This window comes from Pristiophorus japonicus, chromosome 3 (genome assembly GCF_044704955.1).
Source record: "Pristiophorus japonicus isolate sPriJap1 chromosome 3, sPriJap1.hap1, whole genome shotgun sequence".
Lineage (NCBI taxonomy): Eukaryota > Metazoa > Chordata > Chondrichthyes > Pristiophoridae > Pristiophorus > Pristiophorus japonicus.
This window is the reverse complement of record NC_091979.1, coordinates 277849481-277863422: the sequence shown is the minus strand read 5'-3', so window position 1 is coordinate 277863422 and position 13942 is coordinate 277849481. Positions and strand designations below refer to the sequence as shown.

The 13942-nt window shown below is 45.2% G+C and overlaps 1 protein-coding gene across 2 annotated transcripts in view; it reads right to left on the bottom strand.

Annotated features, from left to right (window-relative positions):
- dock1 (dedicator of cytokinesis 1) overlaps positions 1-13942 on the bottom strand; it is an 816280-nt gene that overhangs the window by 305523 nt on the left and 496815 nt on the right. For both annotated transcript variants that reach the window (XM_070876753.1, XM_070876754.1), the window contains exon 29: positions 8214-8308. In XM_070876753.1, the coding sequence (XP_070732854.1) occupies positions 8214-8308 (95 nt within the window). The remainder of the gene's footprint in view (positions 1-8213; positions 8309-13942) is intronic.

Below are 13942 nucleotides of genomic sequence, written 5' to 3'. Positions count from 1 at the left end.
GAGGGGGTCTCCTCAGTCGATAATACCAAGAGGGACCATCAACAATATAGGAAAAAGTTCAATGACCATTGCAGGGTCGTGAGAGTAAGTAGTATTTTTATTCATGCACTCCTTCATTACTTAAAATCTGACACATGTTGGTATATGCAGGCTTAGTGTTTCACCTTATTTGCCATGAATGATCGTTACACATTAGTAAGACTTCTTTTTGACATCTTAAAGGATGTTTCTGCACTTCGATGTCTTCCTCTTGAACCATGTGCAACTACCAGGGCTATTAAACAGAGGACTGTATGAAATGCACACAGTATGGTATAAGTGCTTTGGTGGCTATCTGTGTCACATGAGCAGATGGACCCTCTGGTAACCATTCCCATTGTCATCTTTGCAGGGAAAGTTGTCGCATAACCGCCGGGAGCAGCGACGCAGAGGGGGTGGCCCACCCCAGACACTGCCGTTAACGGACCTGGAGAAGCGCGTGGCAGCTCTGATCGGTGCCTCAGGGAGGCCAACTACCCATGTGGGTGCTGAGCCCCTGTCCGAAACTGAGGGCAAGCCTTACAAAATCCCTGGGCTGCATTGGGACAATGTGATCTAGTGTCTGTGGACTAGGGTTGGGGCAATGTCATGCAGTGTCTGTGGACTAGGGTTGGGGCAATGTCATGCAGTGTCTGTGGGCTAGGGTTGGGGCAATGTCATGCAGTGTCTGTGGTCTACAGTAGCGCCGATCATTCAAATGAGCCTGTGTTATGTGACCTTCCCCATGTTACCCTGTCCCCTGCCCTACTGCTAACCATTTGTCTGTTGTTTTCTATTTCTAGATGTGGAGGCGCCAAATCTGCCAATGGAAGCCTCCACCTCAGGCCGTCGTATGGGGGTGCAGGAGGGGGACCACGAAGACACCGAGGACGAGGAACCTCCATGAGAGAAGCAAACTCAGGAAGCTATTCCGGGGGGGGCCGATGCAATCGACATCTCTTTTACCTGCGGCGGCCAGTAACTCTGAGCAGGAAGACACAATCTCAGGCTTTCCCCAGTCCGAGGCCCCGGGCCCAAGTAGCGTGCAGCCATGCACTCCCAGGGTTGAATCCCGTATGCCGTCTCTCCAGCGGGTGAGTTGGCAAAGCCGATATGCTGAGAGACAGGCAGACGCACACATGGACATGGTGGGACTGTCCAGGGAGAGCATCCAGCTCAGCCGACAGCTCCTGGAGGTCCTGGTTGCTTTTCCCGCAAGCATTCCGACGGCACTATCGGCGGACACGAGGGAGGGCATGTCTCAGATTGTCGTGGTTGTCAATGACCACGCCCAATTGATGGTCTCGACATTCGGCAGTGCAGTCCTCACATCAACTGTGAGTAGTGAAGCGGAGCAAGAGGCTCGCCACTCTGGATCTTCCATACCCCAAGCTTATCCAAGGGATCCATACATGCCATTATCTATTCCCCTTTTAGAGGACTCTGGCCGCGTTGTTGGACGGCGTCTTGGTACCACCTTGGATACGGTCACGGTGCGAGGGAGGAGGGTTAGGATGGGGGGGGCGGGGGCCGCAGGTAAAAGACGTTCCTGTACAGAGGTTTTTCTTTCATTGTTTTGTTGTTGTTTTGTTGCTATTTTGTTGTTGCTATTTTAAAAAAGTTTTTAAAGTTTCCCAATTGTCTTAAGTTATTAAAAGTTCACAAAATTGTTTAATAAATGTTATTCCAGTTTTCAAATTATGGTTACAATGTTTAATAAATCTTATTCAAGTTACTGTATGTTAAATACATTATTTTGCATACCTTAACCATTCCTGTGTAGTGTCTGATTTGCATAATAACAGGGGGAACAGTCAACATGGTGGGATAGAGTGGGCAGGCAACGGTGAAATGTGCCGTTCAGTGTTCAAGCAAAGCGATGAATTATGAGCTGCTGTCATAAGGCTTTTGCAGTATTGAAAGATCCACGAGGCCTCCCGTGGTGGTCATGGGGGTGGTGGGATGAGTTCATCGCCAGGTTCCTCGAACTCGTCTTTTTCCTCCTCCTCCCCTCTATCCTGAGGTGGTCCTGCAGTCCCCAGTGGCAAATCCTGTCCCCTCATGATGGCTAAATTGTGTAGCATGCAGCACACCACAATGAACTCAAAGACCTGCTGAGGACAGTATTGCATCGAAAAAGCAGCCAGGAATAATGGCAGAGATATTATAGCTCCAATTCTTTTAAATGTCCTTAAAAACAAACTATAAATGAACATAAAGCTCACTGTGTAAAACGCAGCCTTCCCTCCAGAGTGATTCAGGCATCGGAAGCACTGCTTGAGCACTGCAATTGTCTTTTTGACGATGTTGCGTGTGGCTATATGGCTGTCATTATAGCGATGCTCGGCTTGTGTCTGAGGGTTTTGGAGGGGGTTCATGAGCCAGGTGGCAAGGCCGTAACCTTTGTCCCCCAGCATCCAGCTCTGGCCTTGTGACTGATGCTCGAACAGGAATGACACAGTGCTCTCACGCAAGATGAAAGCATCATGGATGGTCCCTAGAAATTGCGCATTTACTGCTATGATGCGCTGAGTATGGTCGCAGACGATCTGTATGTTCAGGGAGTGGAATCCCAATTCAGTTTTGGTAAACTTTTGCATCCTCCAAAGGTGCTTGCAGGGCGATGTGCGTACAATCAATGGCAACCTGAACCTTGGGGAAGCCAATAATTCAAGAAAAACATACAGCACTTTCATTCTATGCCTCCTTGGTCATTGGGAAGTTTATAAAGTCCATCCTGTGGCGCACAGTGCAGTAGTCACCTGGCGAACGCAGCGATGAGTAACGTGCTGCGAGATGGAGCATATGTCCCCTGCTGATGCCTGAAAGGAGCTGGAGGCATAGAAGGCAAGTGCCGCAGTCACCTTCACCTCGACGGGCAGTGCGGTCCTGATGCTGCTGGTAGGCTGTAGGTGTGCCTTTATCAGCTGGCATATCTCTGTGACCACCTCTTTTCGGAAGCGCAGCTATGAACGCTGTTCCCTGTAAACTTGTGGAGGGTAAGGCCTCCTCCCCATACATCTACGAGCTCTTCGATTACGCTCAAAATGCTCTTGAAAAAGCCTTCTTCCAGCTCGATGCTGCATAGAAAAAGCAGCCAGGAATAATGACAGAGATATTATAGCTCCAATTCTTTTAAGTATTCTTAAAAACGAACTATGATCTAACATAAAGCTCACTGTGTAAAACACAGACTTCCCTCCAAATCCTTTTATGCAACGAACTTTTGCTCCGTTTTTCAAGATGGCACCATTAGCGCCGAATGTGTCGTGGGTCCGACCTGGTAAGACTTGATTTTTTGGGTGTGTTTTTGGCCGGCGATAAAAATGGCGATATCGGCGAATTTTCCGCCTCCGGCGATAGCACAGCACGCCAATTGACATCATAGCACCAGCGCAAAACACTGCCGAATTTTCCAATCGGGCGCTAAATTTTGTGCGACCCATTTAGTGCCAAAAAAACTACTTTTTCAGCTTCGCCATGGCGCTAAACGGGCCGAATTTCTAGCCCCATGTTTCTTTCTTTACAACATTATAACAGTGACTATACTTTCAAAGTAATTAATTGATTGTAAAGTGTTTTGGGACATCCTGTCATGAAAGGTGCTTTATAAATGCAATTCTTTCTGCTTTTTCTTTAGCTTTGTTCTTATGTTTAGGCCAACACTCATGCACACAAGGTAACTTTGAAGGTATGAGGCATGAATTGGCTAAGATAGATTGGCTAATGATACTTAAGGGGTTGACTGTGGATGGGCAATGGCAGACATTTAGAGACCGCATGGATGAATTACAACAATTGTACATTCCTGTCTGGCGTAAAAATAAAAAAGGGAAGGTGGCTCAACCGTGGCTATCTAGGGAAATCAGGGATAGTATTAAAGCCAAGGAAATGGCATACAAATTGGCCAGAAATAGCAGCGAACCTGGGGACTGGGAGAAATTTAGAACTCAGCAGAGGAGGACAAAGGGTTTGATTAGGGCAGGGAAAATGGAGTACGAGAAGAAGCTTGCAGGGAACATTAAGGCGGATTGCAAAAGTTTCTATAGGTATGTAAAGAGAAAAAGGTTAGTAAAGACAAACGTAGGTCCCCTGCAGTCAGAATCAGGGGAAGTCATAACGGGGAACAAAGAAATGGCAGACCAATTGAACAAGTACTTTGGTTCAGTATTCACTAAGGAGGACACAAACAACCTTCCGGATATAAAAGTGGTCAGAGGGTCTATTAAGGAGGAGGAACTGAGGGAAATCTTTATTAGTCGGGAAATTGTGTTGGGGAAATTGATGGGATTGAAGGCCGATAAATCCCCAGGGCCTGATGGACTGCATCCCAGAGTACTTAAGGAGGTGGCCTTGGAAATAGCGGATGCATTGACAGTCATTTTCCAACATTCTATTGAGTCTGGATCAGTTCCTATCGAGTGGAGGGTAGCCAATGTAACCCCACTTTTTAAAAAAGGAGGGAGAGAGAAAGCAGGGAATTATAGACCGGTCAGCCTGACCTCAGTAGTGGGTAAAATGATGGAATCAATTATTAAGGATGTCATAGCAGCGCATTTGGAAAATGGTGACATGATAGGTCCAAGTCAGCATGGATTTGTGAAAGGGAGATCATGCTTGACAAATCTTCTGGAATTTTTTGAGGATGTTTCCAATAAAGTGGACAAAGGAGTACCAGTTGATGTGGTATATTTGGACTTTCAGAAGGCTTTCGACAAGGTCCCACACAGGAGATTAATGTGCAAAGTTAAAGCACATGGGATTGGGGGTAGTGTGCTGACGTGGATTGAGAACTGGTTGTCAGACAGGAAGCAAAGAGTAGGAGTAAATGGGTACTTTTCGGAATGGCAGGCAGTGACTAGTGGGGTACCGCAGGGTTCTGTGCTGGGGCCCCAGCTGTTTACATTGTACATTAATGATTTAGACGAGGGGATTAAATGTAGTATCTCCAAATTTGCGGATGACACTAAGTTGGGTGGCAGTGTGAGCTGCGAGGAGGATGCTATGAGGCTACAGAGTGACTTGGATAGGTTAGGTGAGTGGGCAAATGCGTGGCAGATGAAGTATATTGTGGATAAATGTGAGGTTATCCACTTTGGTGGTAAAAACAGAGACAGACTATTATCTGAATGGTGACAGATTAGGAAAAGGGAAGGTGCAACGAGACCTGGGTGTCATGGTACATCAGTCATTGAAGGTTGGCATGCAGGTACAGCAGGCGGTTAAGAAAGCAAATGGCATGTTGGCCTTCATAGCGAGGGGATTTGAGTACAGGGGCAGGGAGGTGTTGCTACAGTTGTACAGGGCCTTGGTGAGGCCACACCTGGAGTATTGTGTACAGTTTTGGTCTCCTAACTTGAGGAAGGACATTCTTGCTATTGAGGGAGTGCAGCGAAGATTCACCAGACTGATTCCCGGGATGGTGGGACTGACCTATCAAGAAAGACTGGATCAACTGGGCTTGTATTCACTGGAGTTCAGAAGAGTGAGAGGGGACCTCATAGAAACGTTTAAAATTCTGACGGGTTTGGACAGGTTGGATGCAGGAAGAATGTTCCCAATGTTGGGGAAGTCCAGAACCAGGGGTCACAGTCTAAGGATAAGGGGTAAGCCATTTAGGACCGAGATAAGGAGAAACTTCTTCACCCAGAGAGTGGTGAACCTGTGGAATTCTCTACCACAGGAAGTAGTTGAGGCCAATTCACTAAATATATTCAAAAGGGAGTTAGATGAAGTCCTTACTGCTCGGGGATCAAGGGGTATGGCGTGAAAGCAGGAAGTGGGTACTGAAGTTTCATGTTCAGCCATGAACTCATTGAATGGCGGTGCAGGCTAGAAGGGCTGAATGGCCTGCTCCTGCACCTATTTTCTATGTTTCTATGTTTCTATCCCCAGAAGGATGGATCTCAACCGATTTGATCAGAACCCTGATTAACTGAGTTTTACAAAGGGTCATCACAGAATTTCTGTATATCACAGGTTACCAACAGAACCAATTTCTGCAGAAATAAGCAGTTTGTCACTCTACATGCAAAGTTCAGTCAGAGTCATTAACCTGAAAGGCGTTTGCTGCTGGCCCTTAAGAAAGCTGCCTACAGAGATCTCGTGACGAGAAGTTTGCCTTTTTTGATGCGCAACAGTTTTCAGCTCTCTATCGGGAGGATTCCCCAGTACGATCTACGGTGCCATCAACAAGCTGTCTAAGCAGCCAATCATATTGCAGAATTCTCAGACAGGGAACCAGGAAATTTGAAGCTGCTTTTATTCTGATTTTTCAAAAATGTTACAGGGAGCAAAACAAAGAGTGGGGCTCTCACATGGGGACAAGGTAGAAAGGTGAAGAAAACATTTTTTTTTTAAGTTTCTTAAAAATAGCAATTTTTTATCATAATGGAGAAATTTGACACTCCACAAAATTAAAATTAGTTTTTCAGGGCCATAACATTTGTTTAGCAGTCAGTACACTGTTAAAACCCCAGTTACACCTAATCCAACAAGGCCTAAATTTAATGGAGTATTTAACTGCAATATTAACGTGGAAAAGCTCAAGTTTTTGTCAATTTCATTGATTTCACTGATTGCCGGCTATGGAGGGAATGGCCAGTGTTGGAGCAGTGAATGACTGGCCGCCACTTTAAGACTTTTGCGTTTAGATACGCATGTGCTACATCCTGAAATTGCAGTCTGTTTCAAAGGGATAATAACGGCGAATGCTGTTAGTTCACCGTTATTATCCACCGTAAGTTCCAGCCCATTCTTCATACACTCTCAGCTGCCTAAATTCATAGTCCAGGTGGTTACAGCATTTAGACCAGACTTATTCACATTCAATTGATAAATTAACAGCCGTGATAAACACAACACCCGTGAAACAAAGTCCAACTCTTCAGAACAATATTGGTGTTCAGATTACAATGGGCTGAGCACCTTTGGGTAATTCATATTGGATAAGGAGGATGGTTCAGGATAGCATCGTTTCACGATACCTGCTTTTTCCACTCTGAAGAAATTTGATCAAAATTTCCCCTTACACATTCCATAAAAAAATCCAAGATAATATTTACTAAATTCAAAAATTACTGCAATGATGAACTTGATTGAACACTTTTCCCTACCATTAAAATATCTCATGATGTTGAACTCTATTGAATGATGGTAAGACCAAACTCAAAAAAGTTGGCAGCACAAAAAATGATGAGGGCATTGTGAACAGTTGCAGGGATGGACAATGCATATGCTGTGCGACATGGTGAGTATCTGCTCCAATAGGAATGGAAATCATATTTCTCCATGCCCTCCTTTCATGCCTACATTACTCACATTCTAGGTAGTTTCTTTTTTAGTAAACTAATAACTCTACAACTCCCCTATTCAAACAACTAGTGCTTCACATATCCACAAAGTTTTTTTGCCCACATATAACTTTTATAATTAAAATATTCCTGCACTATTGTTTGCAAGTTATATTCCAGTAGCAACTCCAATTTTTGACTAGAAACACAATTCTTCTGGATGATAGGTTCCTGCATTTGCGTGACTGATTGTCACAGAGGGAAAATACTAAGCGGCTTCTTAAAGCACTAGAGATGCAAATTGCTTTTCACCAACTTCCACCTGTAATCTATTTCAGTCAGATAAATACAAATATTACTGCCTCAATTTATGATTTTCCTTCGCAACCAACAATGAATTCAATACACAAAGGTCTAACCACATCAACATGAACACCTGAAAGATCTAGATTCAGTGCACTGAATCAGAATTATTTGGCTGCAGCAAATTGGTGAATGACACAGTAAATGTTAAATATCATCTGATATTTAAAACTAAGATTGATACAGACCAGCAAGTTAATGCGAAGTTAATTCAATTTACAATAGCAGTGTGCATTTAACAGATTAAGCGGGAAATAATAGAAAAGCAAAGCTGAAGTTAATTATATCTAGCTATATAAAAAAAAAAATCACATCTTTTTAAGAATTCAAATCATTTTTGTGCCAATGATCTGTGAACAGGGTTTACAAAATTATCCCATACAAGACTGAAAACTAATATTAAAATTATTTCAATGAACTAGCCTTTTGTAATGTTGGTTTTCTACACTTAGTTGTTGTTTCCAGGCAAAAGTGCATTGTTAAATCAAACACGGAGTAGAAATATCCCAGTAAAGGTTCAGTGCTTCTCTCAATACTTACTTATTTTGCATCATGTTCATTATAACCCAGTCAGCGAGATAGACATTCTTTCCAATGAGATCTTTGAACATGATGAATGTCTCCATCAGAAAGTCCTAAAACAGAGTACAAATTGCTATTGTTTTGCAAGGAACGGTCAAGACTGCTGCATTTCAAACTGATAAATGACCAAATAGGCAAGTTGCCTTCCAGCATTTTTGAACAATAAAATGACATATTTTCTTTTTACAAAATTAAATATATAATTTTAAGTGAATTTAGTTTGAAAATTCTCTTCCAACTTCAAACTCATAATTTCAAATTTCACATTGAAACAATTAAAAATCATATTTTAATATCCTAATTACTTCTTAGAATTTCTGCGCTCTAGCACAAGGTACATCATGTTTATTAGAAATATTAGAATTATAACCAGCACTTTATTCTGAATATTGTATTTCATAATGGGTTTTAGATTTTGGGATAGGCCAGATGAACTGTTGAGGCTTTCCGAGATCTGCACTTGCCTGTTCCAGAGTCTGGTATGCACAAAATGAAATGAGATGCTTCACTTCTGAATTATGGCTGGTGTAAGTCATGGCTCAGTGGTAGCACTCTCACCTCTGAGTTAGAAGGTTGTATATTCAAGTCCCACTCCAGAGCCTTGAAAACAAAATCTAGGCTGACACTTCATTGCAGTACCTTAATCTCTCAGATAAGACATTAAATCGAGGAAACTTTGCCTGCCCTCTCAGGTGGCCATGGCCAATATTTACCGCTCAATCAACATCACTAAAATAGATTATCTGGTCATTATCACAGTGCAAGTTCGCTGCTGCGTTTCCTACATTATAACAGTGACTACACTTCAAAAGTATTTAATTGACTGTAAAGTTTGTTGGGACTTACTGAGGTCGTGATAGGAACTATGAAATACAAGTTCTTTCTTTTATTTCTTTCATTCTACTTTGCCTGACATTTGAGTTATTCTGCAATTAGTTTGAAAACATTTTTCCTGTATCTCATTCTACAAGATTTGAGCCACCATGAGTCATATGTGGTAAATCTAAACATTCCAACCCACAGAGCAGAGAGACCCGCTGCGAATTGTACTTTCTTTTATGGACGCGTTTATTTGTACTGCAAAAATGGCCGCCATGTTCCACCCTTCGTCTATGATAAGTGCCCTTGGAGGATAAACCACACCCTGAAGTTTCACTGGAATGTGTAACTGGAACCGCCCATTTTGCAATTTGATCCACTTTGACTTCTTGAAGCGACAGAGGACCGAGCTCCCCAGAAGACAGCAAGGGCCAGCCAAAGTACCTTACCCCAGTCCAAGTACATCCCTCCCCCAGCCAAAGTGCCTTACCAAGAGTCGGGGGGAAGGGGTGTGGGAAGAGAGAGTCGAGGCTGGGGCCGGAGCAGGCGAAGAGAGTCGGGAGCTGGGGGGGGGGGGGGGGGAAGAAATGGGAGGGGGAGGGATAGAGAGTCGGAGGATGAGGGGGGGGGGAAAGAGAGTCGGGGGGAGGGGGAAAGAGAGTCGGGGGGGAGGGGGAAAGAGAGTCGGGGGGAGGGGGAAAGAGAGTCGGGGGGGGGGGAAAGAGAGTCGGGGGGAGGGGGAAAGAGAGTCGGACGGGAGGGGGAAAGAGAGTCGGGGGGAGGGGGAAAGAGAGTCGGGGGGTGGGGGAAAGAGAGTCGGGGGGGAGGGGGAAAGAGAGTCGGGGGGGAGGGGGAAAGAGAGTCGGGGGGGAGGGGGAAAGAGAGTCGGGGGGGAGGGGGAAAGAGAGTCGGGGGGGAGGGGGAAAGAGAGTCGGGGGGGAGGGGGAAAGAGAGTCGGGGGGGAGGGGGAAAGAGAGTCGGGGGGGAGGGGGAAAGAGAGTCGGGGGGGAGGGGGAAAGAGAGTCGGGGGAGGGGGAAAGAGAGTCGGGGGAGGGGGAAAGAGAGTCGGGGGGAGGGGGAAAGAGAGTCGGGGGGAGGGGGAAAGAGAGTCGGGGGGAGGGGGAAAGAGAGTCGGGGGGAGGGGGAAAGAGAGTCGGGGGGAGGGGGAAAGAGAGTCGGGGGGAGGGGGAAAGAGAGTCGGGGGGAGGGGGAAAGAGAGTCGGGGGGAGGGGGAAAGAGAGTCGGGGGGGGGAAAGAGAGTCGGGGGGAGGGGGAAAGAAAGTCGGGGGGGGGGGAAAAGAGAGTCAGTGGTGTGGGAAGAGAGTCGTTGGGGGGGGGGGGGGGCGGGGAAAGAGAGAGAGTCAAGGCCGGGGCCTGAGCGGGCGAGAGTTGGGACCTCAGCAGAGTCTCAGGCCTCAGGTCCTGCTTCTCGGCACCACGTGGAGGGAATGATTTGGAGCCAGGATGAGGGGGTAGGGGCGGAGCTTGACAGATGCGGCATTGACATGTCTGTCAAAAAAAGTGCAGTACAAATAGTTAGTGTTCTTTTATGCCTCGGTTGATAAAGAGCATAGCGAAGTGTGAAACTGAGCCTCACAGGGCTTCAGGTTTAATCCTAGGTTGTGAATCACTATGTCCGGAAGAGAAGGAGACAAAACTGGAGTTGGGAGAAATATATTTTATATTAAGTTTGTTAAATGGGACATGTGTTTCATTGAAAACTCGTAAGTACCTACGATACCTGTTACTCCTGTTAGGGTACTGTGATAAATATTTTTAATGTTAAAAGGTTCACTTTATCTCACAAAAGCTTCTATTTTATAGCATGATTATATCCCTCTGTGATTGAAAAATCTAGCCAATGGACTCCTTCACTTCAATCATAATGCTTTTCAAAAAAATGTTTTTAACAATTTTTTCCTCAGTAACTGAAATTTCTAAAATCCAACGTAAAGGTTTAAAGCGAACTTTTTGTATTTAACAATAAAATTATTAAATGTATCTACTGAATTGGCTTTTGTGCTTTTTAGCAGTTTCATTGAAGATTTTCTTTGAAGACCTCAACAATATCAGCAACTTGCATTTATAAAGTGCATTTAACCAAATAAAACGCCCCAAGGTGCTTCAGAGGAGCGCGATCAAAACAAAATTTCACACTGAGCCCTTTAAGGATATGTTATGGCGTCAAAGAGGCAGGTTTAAAGGAGTGTCTTAAAGGAGGAAAGAGAGGGGTAGGGGTCTAGGGAAAGAATTCCAGAGTTTACCTCCTACGCAGATGAAGGCACAGCTGCCAATGATAGACTGATTAAAATTGGGGATGTTCAAGAGGCCAGAATTGGCAAAGCACAGAGATCTCAGGGGGGATTGTAGGGCTGGAGGAGATTACAGAGATAGGGAGAGGTGAGGCTATGGAGGGAGTTAAAAACAAGGATGAGAATTCTAAAATAGAGGAGTTACTTAACCGGAAGCCAATGGAGGTCAGCGAGCACAAGGGCGATGGGCAAATGGGACTTGGTGCGAGTTAAGACACAGGCAGCAGAGTTTTGGATGACGTCAAGTTTATAGAGGGAAGAATGGGGAGGCCGGACAGGTGTGTGTTCGAATGGTCAGTCTAGAGGTAACAGAGGCATGGATGAGGGTTTCAGCAACAGATAAGCTGAGGCAAGGGCAAAGATGGGCGATGTAACGGAGGAGGAAATGGGCAATCTAAGTGATGGCACAGATATGAGATAGGAAGCTCATCTCGTGGTCAAATATAAGGTTGCAAACAGACTTGGTCAGCTTCAGACTGTTGCCAGGGAGAGGGATAGAATCGGTGGCAAGGGAACAGAGTTTTTGGCATGGACCAAAGACAATGGCTTCGGTCTTCCCAATATTAAATGGGAGGAAAATTCTGCTCATCCAGTGCCGGATATTGGATAAGCAGTAAGACAGGTTAGAGACAGTAGAGGGGTCTAGAGTGGAGGAGAGCTGTCACCGAGGGGCAGCATGTAGATGAGAAATAGGAGGGGGCCAAGGATAAATGCTTGGGAGAAATCAGAGGTAATGATGTGAGAGCAGGAAGAGAAGCCGTTGCAGGTGATTCTATGGCTACGGCTGAAAAGATAGGAATGGAACCAGGGAAGTGCAGTCCCATCCAGCTGGACAATGGTGGAGCGGTGTTGGGTGTGGTCAACCGTGACAAAGGCTGCAGACAGGTTGGGAAGGACGAGGAGGGGTAGTTTATCTCAGCCTCTCCCAAAAGCCTGAGCTTGGATTTGATATCCGTGCTCAGAATTGCAACTGTGAGCTGAATTTGCATTGTGCAGTCTGAGCATGTACAGTATATCTAATCTCCCAGGCTGCATCAATACTGTTCAGTCAACACTACTAATGGAATATTTTTCTTTAACTTCTAACACTTTATGTCCAGCAGCTTTTCTTCAAATAAATTTGAAAAAGATAAATTTCACAAGCTTTACGAAGGAAAAATTTCTGTTGAGTGTGCTTTTCTGTTAGAGAGGCTGAGTGAGTGAAAGAAAACAATGTTCTGATAATGCACCTGCTGTAGATTTTGTTTTCTGCTCTATGAACTTTAAAATGTGTATTAGAGAGAGAGAGATTATAAATGATGGCAGAAAGGTAGAAAGAAATATGTTTATGGTGTGGCAGCCTCTGACCTATCACCACCTATCCTTAGGGGAAGCAAATGGAATGAAGGAGAGTGGATAAAGAATTAAGGATGAGCTGAGTGACAGCTGAACAAAGAAAGGAAAGAAAGACTTGTGTTTATATAGCACCCTTCATGACCTCAGGATGTCCCAAAGTGCTTTACAGCCAATGAAGTATGTTCAGAGTGCAGTTACTGGCGTAGTGTAGGAATCAAAGTAGCTAATTTGCACATAACAAACTCCCACAAACAGCACTGTGATAATAACCAGATAATCTGTTTTTTAGTGCTGTGACAAAGGTAAACTACCTCTCATCGTCCTTCTCAAACTGTCTCACCACCCTCCAATGCCTCTCCACCATTGTCAAGCTAGGTGGAACTGCGCCCACCTGGTTCCATTCGTATCTATCCAATTGTAGCCAGAAAATCACCTGCAATGGCTTCTCTTTCCACTCCCGCATTGTTACCTCTGGTGTCTCCCAAGGATCTACCCTTGGCCCCCTTCCATCAGTTTCCACATGTACGCTGATAACACCCAGCTCTACTTTACCACTACTTCTCTCGACCCCTCCATGGTCTCTAGACTGTCAGACTGCTTGTCCGACATCCAGTACTGGATGAGCAGAAATTTTCTCCAATTAAATATTGGGAAGACCTTTGTCTTTGGTCCCCACCACAAACTTTGTTCCCTAGCCATCGACTGCATCTCTCTCCCTAGCATCTGTCTGAGGCTGAACCAGACCATTTGCAACCTTGGTGTCATAGTTAACCAAGCAGTGATCCCCCTGTCTCAGTTCATCTGTTGCTGAAACACTCATCCATGCCTTTGTTACCTCTAGACTTGACTGTCCAATGCACTCCTGGATGGCCTCTCCCATTCTTCCCGACGAAAACTGGAGGTCATCCAAAACTCGGCTGCCCATGTCTTAACTCGCACCAAGTCCCTTTCATCCATCGCCCCTGTGCTCAATGACCTCCATAGGCTCACGGTTAAGGAACGCCTCGATTTCAAAATTCTCATCCTTGTTTATAAATCCTTGCCCCTCCCTATCTCTATAATCTCCTTCAGCCTCACAACCCCCCCCACCTCCGAGATAGCTGTGCTCCTCAAATTCTGCCCTCCTGATTATAATCGCCCAACCATCAGTGGCCATGCCTACAGCTGCCTAGGCCTTAAGCTCTGGAACTCCCTCCCCGAACCTCTCCTCCTCTCTATCTC